Source organism: Dama dama, chromosome 26, assembly GCF_033118175.1.
Source record: "Dama dama isolate Ldn47 chromosome 26, ASM3311817v1, whole genome shotgun sequence".
Classification (NCBI taxonomy): Eukaryota; Metazoa; Chordata; class Mammalia; order Artiodactyla; family Cervidae; genus Dama; species Dama dama.
Window position 1 is genome coordinate 23,317,639 of NC_083706.1, and position 12,356 is coordinate 23,329,994.

At 41.5% G+C, this 12,356-nt stretch overlaps 1 protein-coding gene across 1 annotated transcript in view; it reads right to left on the reverse strand.

Annotated features, from left to right (window-relative positions):
• The window catches only part of ARHGAP18 (Rho GTPase activating protein 18), a 127,624-nt gene extending 115,844 nt beyond the window's left edge, over positions 1–11,780 (reverse strand). Inside the window, exon 1 of the mRNA XM_061129974.1 lies at positions 11,593–11,780. Within this exon, the coding sequence (XP_060985957.1) occupies positions 11,593–11,705 (113 nt within the window). The 5' untranslated portion in view covers positions 11,706–11,780. The remainder of the gene's footprint in view (positions 1–11,592) is intronic.
• Positions 11,781–12,356: the final 576 nt, after the last annotated feature.

The window sequence follows — 12,356 nt, forward strand, 5'->3', positions numbered from 1 at the left end:
TAAGCACAGTTTTAAAAAAATTTCCCCTATATAAGGAAAAAACACCCTCTGCCCTCCAGATTTCAGAGAGTGTTCTAGCCACTTATTTTCCTCTTTGCTTTGAAGGACACCTTGGAGAAGGAAGTGGCAACCCACTCCAATATTCTTGCCTGGAGAATCCCATGGACAGAGAAGCCTAGAGGGCTACAGTCTGTGGGATCGCAGAGTCGGACATGAGTGAGCGACTAACACTCTGAAGAAGTGTGGTGAGAGGCAAATACGGTGTAATAATTGGTATAGTAAAGCAACGTTTCTGAACAAGAAAGAAAGGAAGTTCTACAGTGATGCTATTTAGGTACGCTGACAAGCAGTGATAAGAATTACTGGACGACTGCTAAATTTAACTAACGTTCTGGGAGGAGAAAAAGCAAGCAACTCAAATACTGGCAATTAATTTTTATACAGCCTCTGGGATGGTTTCCATATGTACTATGTGATCTCAAAAATATTATGTACTCCAAAATACTACATCTGTATCCAACAGTCCCTTAGAGTAAATATCACTGGATATAAACAAACAAGGGCCTTTGGCAACTCTGCTGCTATCAAATAGAGGGAACATGTTTCTCACAAGGAAGAAGATCTCATTTCTTAGGACTATTCTTTCCAAATTCAAATCCACTTGTGCCTAAAATCAAATTTAGAACCTTTTGTGAAAAACGTTTTTCAGAATCAATTTTTTTTTTTTTTTTTGGTGGAAAGGAGAAAAGTCTCTATATTAAATGTTTTGCAAACATAAAACTCAGCCTTTCCAAAATATAAAATATCAATCAATGCACAAATACAGTTGAATTCCTAGGATATACAGGGTACTGAATCCATCTAGTACTTAGGATAAAGAAAAATTAGGCCTAAGCTTAAGGCATTTATGCTCTTGATGAGTAAAAAAACTTTTCCAACATAAATTTACCTAATAAAGCAAGGCAGAACGGTAAGTGTGCATACGATGTGCACGTACTAGTAGAAAATTTTAAAGTCAAGCTCCACGGAAGAGGTTTCTGTCTACAAGAGCAGTTGGCCTAAGGCCAGAAAAAGCAGGTAGGAGATGCAGAGAGACTGGAATGATAACTGAGTAGCTTATTGCCAAATATGACCTTGTTACCCAGCTGAGTAAGCCTCTCCTTCACCGAGAGGAGGTGAAACCTGTACCTCCATGCTCTTAAATTCGAGATGGGCTATGATTCATCAGCCCACAGAATATGGGCAAGCGGAACTGAGTAACTTCTGAGGCTAGGCCCTAAGAAGCCAATGCTCACTCGGGTAGGCCAACAAGAGTGTAGGAAGTCTGACTCCTCTGATTCTGCCATGCTGTGAGGAAGCCCAAGCCAGTCATTCAGAGAAGCTGCAAAAGGAGAAAGAAGACCCAGCAGCACAGATGTCAAAGCTATGCACAAAGAAGCCTCTGATGACCCCCACGCCTTAGCCCACATTGCTTGATGGATCCCAAGAAAGAACTTGATTGTGATCCTCCAGAACCAAGAGAAAACTCATAAGTCACTAAGTTTTGGGTAGTATATTACACAGCAACAGACAATTGAAACAACCACCTTGACCTGCAGGGTAGGGGTCACATACAAGGGTACCTGGGTCAGATCCAAACTGCAGATCAGATTTTGAGGGGGTTTACTCTGTATTTTTAAAATTCTAGCTAACACTTTCTAATTAAACCTACATTTTTCTGCCTGTATTTTCCAATCATCTGCTTCACTTATTATACAATCTGCCAGGCCACTATTGATTTTTAAGTATATAAACCTTTTTTCTAAAAAATGGGAAGCAAAGGATTAATAGGGCTTCCCTGATGGTTCAGACAGTAAAGAATCTGCCTGCAATGCAGGAGACCCAGGTTCAATCCCTGGGTCAGGAAGATCCCCTGGATAAGGGAATGGCTGGCTACTCACTCCTGCCTGGAAAATTCCTTGGACAGAGAAGCCTGACAGGCTACAGTCTATGGGGTTGCAAAGAGTAAGACATGACTGAGCAACGAACAATGAAGGATTAATATACTTATACATTTACCTAAATATATCCAGTCTGATGACATTATGTAATTACACTATATTCCAGAATGATTCAAAAATGCTATAATTAAAAGCATTTTAGCCTGGAGATATTAAAGCATATATATCCCCATTTTAACAATCAATGATTTACTTAAAAAAAAAAAAGACATCATACAAACTTACTTCTACTTTGACCTAAATAACTTCTATCAGATGATGGACAATAGCTTTGACAGCATTATTTGGACCAGAAAGAAATGAAAAGACACTCACTTAGTAACTCTAGTCTAAACATTAATTATAGAATAGGTTGATCGAGTTACATGTTTCTATACCACCTATAAATAGACAAAGCTCCTTTCAACTTTCAGTTCCCAACTCACCTTGTCCTACTCAAACCAAATCTTAATTACTCAGTAACAAATTTCTGTGAAGTCATAGCTCAAAAAAGAGAACCACAGCATGGCTTCCTAAATATGATACTGAAAATGTTTCAGAATCCATCTGAACTATATTGCAAGCTCCCTCAGAGTAGCAATTCTTACATTCATTTTATTCTAGGCTTATCATATATACTCAGCAAAGATCTTCAGTTTTTTAATAAAATACATATTAAGATTTTTTGAATAATTTAAATTTTAAGACATTCTACATTTACATATTTTTAAAGCCTTTCTGAATTACCCAAATCTTGTTCTAGGTAGGATTTCAATTTTATGCTGCTCATCAAGAATAAATAATTCTTACTATTTTTTTCAAAATACATAGATGATATCTGAGAGACATTAGCATTCAGAGATAAACCAGATCTCTACAGCCAAACCACCCAAACTTCAAAAATTCTAGCTAGTGTGGATTCCATTAATTTTCTACACAGCTTCCCTTTTACAGCAGCATGCTATTAAAGCATTTCCCATTTTAAGTTAATTACATTTTATAGTTCTAATCTGATTCAACTAGAGACAGAACAACATATATCAATTTCCACATTTCTAAATCTTCCCAAGAAATGACAAATCTCGGCTAGTGGCTGCTCCCTAATGGAGGACAGGTACATGTTCAGGGTATGCAGCACTCCCGTGCACCTTGAGAAGTGCACTGTACTACACAAAGACAAACCTAAAGGCAGCAGAAAAAACATCTCTTTCACGTCTCAACGAACAGATCCTAAAAGGCAGCAAAAAACATCATCCCCAACTTACGTGAAGGTTTTACTTAGGTTTGAAACATGTTATTGGGAACTCAGGACACATTCTCCCATAGCAACAATGCCACAAATATATGGTGTTTTGAGTTTTCCAACTGGCGAAAAGAACTCTATGAATCCAGAAAAGGCACAACTGGAGCTCTATGGGATTTGATTACCATCTATGATGCTACTTTTCTGCCTATGGAAGATGGCTTCTGCATAACTCCGTGGACTGCACCTCCCTCCTCTCTCCAGCTCACCATCTCTTTCCTTCCTCCAGGTTCTCCCACCCCACCACTGAAGTCCCCAGCCTCTTAGAGGTGGAAGCAGAATAGCCTACTCTGTGAGCCACTCATAAGCAGGAGCTACCGAGTTAACAGCAACTTGAAAGGCAGATGTGAGACGGATTTGAGAAGAACTGGCTGAGGGGACAGCTTCCTAGGCTAGGCCCAGTGCACAGTGAGCATTTAAAGTAATGTATTATGTATGAGCCAGAGGAAGAGAAAAATCAGTAGTCTTTAAATGTGTGCACTATCTGGGAAACGGGGTGTAGCTCAGTGGTAACTGGGTGAGGATCTGGGCTGCGGGTATCACACCCTCAGTGTAGCTCTGCTCCATGAAATATCACTGCTTGGTTATAAGATCAAGAGTTGTTCAGAAAGTACACAGGTACATTTTAAGGGGGAAAAGTGTAAACATTACCCTGTCTTCAAATATTTTAGCTATGGTGATATATTGGGGCTTTTACCTACAAGTATTCAAATAACCTAAAGTCAATTTGGTCTTTGAGGAACATTAGCAAATAACTGTTCCTTGCTCTACATGAGATGATTTTCCACATTCTTAAGAGTAACAAATGATTTAGAAATTTATATCCACCCAAACTACAAAAAGTTGTTTAAAACAGTCACCTGGGCCTAACAAGGGTTCAGTACCCTTTAAGCCCTTTTTTTAAGATAGGTATTCTTAGTATTTCTTAAAATTAATATAATCTGATATCTTTATAAATATCTTAAACTTATTCCAAAATACTATTTCTCAAATTAAGAAATTATACTGCATATGTATTAAAGCAAACATTCTTTTCCCAAACCACTTACAACTCAGTTTCAAAGATGCTTTCTAGCAGTATTTCCAGATTAATTCACCAACATCTGCGACAGAAAGTAAAAGCGTTAGTCCCTCAGTCATATCCAACTCTCTGCGACCCCATGGACTGTAGCCGCCAGGCTCCTCTGTCCCCTGTATCATCATAGACAGTCACTGTACTTTAGAACACTCTTAAGAATGTTACACATACTAACACATTCAAACCGCATAACTCTTGAATTATGTATTAATATGCCCAGCTTGCAGAAGGAAAAGAAAAAACTGAGGCTCTATGACATTAAACAACTTGCCCAAGATCACACAGCTATTAAATGACAGAACCAGGACTCTGACCAAGACAGTCTAGTTCCAAAGTCTATTCATGTAATCACTACACCCTACTCCTCTTACACTCATTCAAATTTTTATTACCTGCCTAGAGTAGGTCAAGCCCTTTGCTAAATCCAAGTAAAGAGACAAAATGAGCAAGGAACTTACATTTTAATCTAATACACAGCAAAAAAGGAAAGTGCCAATTAAAGCAAAAAGTTCAGTATGACAATTCTGGTTAAGTGAATTGTCCTGGGAAAAGTTTTGAAAATGATTCAGCAATAATATTCCTGATGTGTACATTTTTTTTAATGCTTTCAAAAGCTACACAGTTGATCTTTATAATTAACATTGTGAAGCAGAACATTATCGCACTCATTTCATAAATGAGGAATCAAATCAAATTCTAAACAGCTTAGCAAAGATGCCAAGTTACCTTTGAAGGGAAGCTGCCCCATTGACAGAATCTGCTTCTCTAAAAAGACCCCAGATGGTCAAATCATAGGCTTCCAGGGACAGCTGAAAAAAAAATGAACTGGGCAAAACTGATCCCCGTTCAAATATTTGAAATTAGCTCATACACAATGAGAAATAAGATCTGAGAGGGCGACACACGTGGGGCATCCATTAAAAGAGGCAAGCTCAAGCTCCAAATATGATTATAAAGCCAGTGTACAGAAAAGAATAGAGTCCCAAAAAGACAGCAACTTATCATGTGACCAGTCCTGAGGGAAGAAGACATGGTCTTTTCCTTATGACCCAGATGCCTGCAATAAACCTCTTTTTCCCTAGAGACAGAAGTGTTCTTTGCAAAAGCAACTACCGAAAGAGCATATGTCAAAGGAATGACATGTCACCGTTTTTTTTCCAACACAAAAATTCAGATGTTTGGTGGACTTGAGTAACAACTCCAGATGTAGTAACTGACCATGCAGATCTCTATGGTTTCTGTTTACTTCTTTCAAAAAAGGGGATAAACTTGGCCAGTTCCCAGCAACAAATGCAGAAGTCAAAAGAATGTGTCTTCAGAATTATGCGCACATCGTCCCATCTGCTCCCTCTGCCCTAATCCACCCAACACCTTGACTTGTCCCTATCTGTGCTTTGCGTTCAGACTCTCTTGTGACCCCATGGACTACAGCCTGCTAGGCTCCTCTACTTATGGGATTTCTCAAGCAAGAAGACAGTGAGTTGCCATTTCCTCCTCCAGGGCATCTTCCCCACCCAGGGATCTATAGTGTCTCCTGCATCTCCTGCATTGAAGGTGGGTTCTTCACTGAAAAGACTGGGAAAGCCCAGTCCCCTCCTGTAAGAAAACTTCTTACTTTCTATCTCCTCTTATCAAAAGTAAAACAAAGTCATTAAATATCAGTATTGACTAAAACTTTGACAACAAGCCATTTTATCTTGGAGTATTTGTATGAAATGAAAGGTTTAGGTCAGGAAAGAAATTACCCAGAGGGGAGAGTTCAGGAAGGGACTGGCATCATACCCTGTCTAGGACACCTTCTTCGCCAAACCAAGCTTGGAGGCCACGCTGCTAACCCTTCCCACGCCCACCCTCCACCGCACCACCACCGAAGCCACAGCCTGGAGGCCTCAAGTTTCTGCTGTTGCAAGCTTTCTCACAGGCCACCACTAGGGAACAAGTAGAGAGGCTTCTCCAGACCTCTGGGTAGCGTTCAAACAAGATCTAGGAGAGCAGAGGCTGCCAGAGTGAGACCTTACAGGTCCACAGCCAGGGAACTCGCTCCACACAAGTGTAGCCTCGGCCTCTAGGATGCCCGGTCCTTTTTCTAACCTGTAAATGATACTCAGGTGTACAGACAATGAGGAATTTTAAAACAAGAGAAAAAGGTAATTCATTTTGGTGGGCCAATTATTATTAAAAACTCTTTAGGTCTAATTGCCAGGCAATCCAGAAGCCATCATGAGCACTGTTAAATGCATCAGTCTTTGTGAGTTCGTTTTGCGGCAACACTCTCAAAAACATGAGAAATACTAAGAATTTAAAAGAGCAACCATAAACCTTGAAAAGCATTAGCCTCGCTCAGAAAAGAGAGATGAGGGTAAACGGTGAAAAACGTTAAGTGTGCCACTGAAGTCGAGGAAAGTTTTCAGCAGGTTCCTTTCTTTTTTTTTTAAAGGTGGGGTTCTTGAGATTTATAAATCCTTATACTTGAAAGACATACACCTAGTATAAATCCCATGAAGATACTTTAAAGAGACCTACAAAAATCAGAGACCTCACAGACAAGGGCAGTTAGAAGGCAAATACCACACAATTCTAGATGAAGGCAAGACCTGTCTAGTTAGAATACTGGATGTATCTTTTAACAACTCAAGAGAAAATTACGAGTAGGACTTTTAAATGACACAGTAAAAAAAAAACAGTTTTTAGAAAGCACTCTTACACCAGGAAATGGAGGACTAGATTGATCTAGAAAACAATTATCCATATGGGCAGGTTAAAAATGCATTTGGTCACTAACTCCTGCAAAATCAGAATGACAAATCACCCTTAAATGCTAAAGTTGAGGAAAATAGTCCACATATTACATAATTTCATTATAAAAACTCTTCACCATTTCGTCACCAAAAATATATAATTTCAAATAATACATAAATTCAAAAGGAAAGAACTCTATCTGTGGTATCATACTTTTTTAATGTTATAAATTCAACTTGAAAGACAAGAAGGTGGCAGTCCTCTTTAATTTGGCACACAGGAAGCAGTAATTCTTTTTTTTTTTTTTTTTTTTGGAAGCAGTAATTCTTAAAGGAGGAGGACAGAAGCATGGAGGCAGCAATTAGTCCCGCTGCCAAAAGAGGACCCACCCACATTCCAGCCTGCCATAAAAGTCAATGTTTGCAGACCTCAGCGTGGCCCATCAATGCCCCAAGGCAGGCCTGTTAAAAGTGGCTGTCACTAGTTCAAATTGTAAATGTTGCTTTGGATCAAAAGGACATCTCCAAGGTCTTTTAAACTTCCAAGGCCTGAACTTTTACATCATTAATTGCTGGTTATCTCATTTTTAGTTAAGCACATGGATCATGCCCATGTTTCTTAACACGTGACAAAATAATATTTGTAAAAATACTTCTAAAATGAAAAAGAATATATTCTACACCACAAAGCTCAATACGTTCTTTTTCTGTATCTACTGTGAAAAAAAGCAGAGGTTAGCCATAAACTCTTCCCTGTTCTATGGGCTTTACACGGATCTTCCCACTTAATCCTCCCTGTGAAGTGAGTACTAACATGAAGTTCAATTTACAAGACAGTTAAATAATCTTTCTAAGGCCAGGCTGCTAATGACTGGCAGAATTGGGATTCAACCCCATGCAGCCTGGCCCCCATACCCAGAGTTTCAGGGTTTATGTCACTGTGACCTAGGGTCTCTTGGTTCTGCCTGCCCCACACCAATGGCAAATGGCTTCAACAAAACAAAATCTTTCATGACGAACACCATACATGTACTCATGGAAGACATAAAAATATCTCATATGATAACTAGAGTCAGAGGTTCAGTAAGAAGAAAAATACGACTGACGTTAATATTTATCAAATACCAGCAAAAACTGATAAGAAGCAAACAGAACAAACAGCGCTTCTTAAAATGACAGGAAAGTCAAGGGAGAACAGTAAGGATAGCCAAAATGCAGTATTTTTTGAAAAACTGCTTTGCAAAAGTAAACATTAAAAACCTACTTGAAAATTAACAAGTAAATAAAGTCTTATAAATATAGCTACTCATAAAAAGTAGTTTCCTCTGGAAACATTTGACTATGTACAACTCGGTCAGAACAACTAGTATTAGCATATTTCTTCAAATTCTAATGTTTTCAAGAAGAAACATAACCCAAAAAATTGAAAGCAGGATTCTGTAACTATTTGAAAGACTCTAACGAGGACGGGCTTCTTAGGTGGCACAGTGGTAAAGAATCACCTGCCAATGCAGGAGACGCAAGAGATGTGGGTTCGATCCCTGGGTTGGGAAGATCCTCTGGAGTAGGAAATGGCAACCCACTCCAGTATTCTTGTCTGGAAAATTCCATGGACAGAGGAGCCTGGTGGACTACAGCTCAGGGGGTCGCAAAGAGTCGGACATGACTGAGCACACACACACAGCAAAAACAAGTGTAGCAAGAATTCCTTAATCAAATAAACAATGACTACATCCTGATAAAGAGGGATAATGGAATGGAGGCAATTTTAGACTAACAGATAACTTACAAAATTAGCTCCTTACTATCTCAGCTTTCCCAAAGACCAAAAGAACATTAAAAAAAAAAAAAAAAAAAGGATTTGGTAACATAGGTCTACAATTCACTTTCTATAAATATCCTAAATCATATACATAATCCTTTATACTTATCAAATGGCATATAATGAGTTCATCTAATTGAACTTTTGAATAAGTAGCTCATTAAAGTGCATATTATTTAGAGACAAAGTCTTACAAAAAGCCAAATTAGACTTCTGTGCTGCCTTCAACAACTGTTAAATAGGTGGACGGGAACATAGAGTCTACTGTCTCTTTTTCAGAGGTTTTGTTTTATTTTGGTTTGGTTTGATTTTTGAAGTGCTTTTCAAAGTAGGCATTACCTTGCACCTTGGGGCAACTTGCCAGGGCTTAAAGTACAAGCTGAGCACCCCAGCCAGAGCCAAAGCCCTGTGTCCTGCCTCTCCTTCAACATCATCTTCAACGGATCACCCCTGACACCATTCCTCTCTCAAATCCCTCCTCCCTCCACCTACCCCAACTGCAATATCTCAACCCTTCCAAACTAAAGAAGATGCCTCCCAGAGAAACACTGAGCTTATCTGATATATTAGTTCATGTGCTTAAGGGTAAAAGCAAAAAAAGGACTGTCCCTTTTCTCGACTTTCCTCCCAGCCCTAAAACAAAGGCTCCCATCTTCTGCAGCAGAGGACTCTGATTCAGTGGTGGGAACTGGCGCCAGTGTGGGCAAGCAATATGGCAGCTGGTGGCGGGGGAGGGGGGGACCTGCAAAACAGATCTCCTGCTGCCACCCCATGGACAGCACTCACTCTGAGCAGCTACCCACCCTGCAGCCTCTTGACTTCGCTCTAACCTAAGCTGAATATGGGGGATTCCCTGGTGGCTGGGTGGTAAAGAATCCAGCTGCCAAAGCAGGAGCTGCAGGTTCCATCCTTGGGTCAGGAAGATCCTCTGGAGAAGGAAATGGCAACCCACTCCAGTATTCTTACCTGGAGAATCCCATGGACAGAGGAGCCTGGCAGGCTACAGTCCATGGGGTCTCTGAATTCGGACACAACTGAGGGACAACAAGGCTGAGAATGACGCATCCGTTCCTCTCTTTTGTTCCCTCAATCCACACAAGTATAGGTCACTTAAGTATAGGTCACCCACAACAGGCAGCTAAGCTCCAAACACAGGATAAAGTCTCCGTATCTCAATAGGCAAAGCCCTAGAAAAGATCTTGCAAAAAAGCCTAATTCCTGGGGTTTGAGTCAAGGTAAAAATGGGAGGTCAGGCCTCAGTGTCCCTAATGTTCTTTTCACTCAAGATCCAAAATTCAGCTCACATCCTCAGGCCATCCCAGAGTAAAGTCTCTGGAGAATGTGCTAAGTCTGCACAATTGTGGCAATTTGGATTGTCAAGTGGAGTCCAAGTTACGGACAATGAGGGGTTGGCATTGCTGTCTGCTTACTGCTGAAAGGTTACTATCCCCTTAGTGCACTACAAAAAAAAAAAAAAGGTTGAAAACACATTATGAGCTCTCAGACAAAATAGTTAAAAAGACAGAAAATAACACACCCAAAGCACAAGCAGCAAATCCCTTTTATCTTTGGAAATGAATTAATTCAACAGAAAACATATGGTGGCTGCTATGTAAGGAATAATTCTGGTCAGCCTGGGAATCTAAGGCAGAGTGTTACAGCCATTCCTTTGATTTTTATTCCCCTCCCCCATATCTGGGGATTTTAAAACAAATGAAAGAAGGCATTATTCCAGCTTAAGGCCTAAGCATAAGTCACAAAAGAACAAAGAAGGTTTTATTATCACATTAAACATCAAGGAGGAAATGTGCTTACTGATAATTAGTGTCCTACCCTATCAGGTTAGCATTTGCTGTTTGCAAGCTACTGGGCCAATATTTACAATTTATATCTAATACGGAGGTAAAAATGTTCAGCTAGTGAGAAGGTCATTAAGGAAAGGTAAGGGGGAAAAAAAACTTGAAAAAACACAACAAAGTACACACAGAGAAAGGTACTCTTTGGGCGTCAGTGGTCTATGGAATATTCTCCCCCTCCACCTATAAAGTGAGTTAACATTAACCACAGGTCACTCTGGTAGCAGAGAACTACTTCCCGACAAAACCCTTCTGAAAGCTCCCCCCAATAACAACAAGAACAGATCTACATACACCAAAGAATGTGAAACACTGCCACAGGCCAGTGTCTGGGGCTCTCTGCCTAAGAAGTTTGCTTTCAGCCAGAAGAGAGGGGAAAAAAAAAACACACTGTAACAACAGATTGTACAATGAACAGCCCTCCTGCTTGTTGGCCCTGTTCCCAAGCAGCAGTTTCAGTGGCTGGGCCTTGGGCCCATTCAAGAATTCCATCTCACAGGAAGTGTTTCAAATATAGTTATTTGATCTTTCAGTATTTGCAAATGCACCTGCTGAGCGAGGAGCCTGACAGCCATCGCCCCAGTTCCTTCCTATCCGTCTTCACCAGTCACTGTAGAGGCGGTCTCGGACTCGAACTAGGTGAGATGTAAAGTCCAGAAAGCCCCAGTTAAACACTTCTGCTGCCGCACGAGCTTAGGCGCGACCTGCAGCTGTCGCTTGCTTTCTACCCACACCAACTTCCCTGTCACTTTCTTCCCGGAGGAGCAGGTAAGGGCGTTTTGTTTTGTTCTCTGGCTTTCGAGTGCCCAGGCTTACCTCGAGGCGGCTTCCTCCCCGCCCTTGCCATGGCTCCCCCCCAGGGCCTGGTCCTTGCCGCTGGGGTGGTAGGCAGTGAGCACAACTGCCTGGGAATTGGAGAGCCAGCTCATGGTGAGAGAAGGGACATAATTTCTGCGATCCTGACACAGAGCAGGGAATGAAGTTCGTGGCTCGCCGGGTCACTCGGCTCATTAGCATGCGCCGGCTCCGCCCACCGAGGCCGGCGATTCACACGGGAGGGGCGGGGCCTCTGGGCGCGGGGCCGCGCCTGTCCAATGGGGAGGCGGTGACTCAGCCCGGGCCCCGCCCCGGGGCCAGCCCGGTCCCAGAGGCCGGATTAGAGGCGGGTGGAAGGGGCTCCTTGTTGCCCCCTCCCCCAAGTTATTCTCATCTGAGGAAACTGCCAGGTTGTAGCCGCCTCTCATCCTTGTAAGCACAAGTCCGTCTTGGTTAGGAAACAATGAATTGCCGCAGAGCCTTTTTTTTTTTCTTTCCCTTTCTTAATCCCTGTTTCCATCAGATAATTTCTGCTACTTCATGTAACACGAAGTGAAGTGAAGTGAAGTGAAGTGGCTCAGTCGTGTCCGACTCTTTGCGACCCCATGGACTGTAGCCCGCCAGGCTCCTCTGTCCATGGGATTTTTCAGGCAAGAGCACTGGAGTGCCGGTTGCCATTTCCTTCTCCAGGGGACCTTCCCGACCCAGGGATCGAACCCCGGTCTCCCGCATTGTAGGCAGAGGCATTTACTGTCTCAGCCACC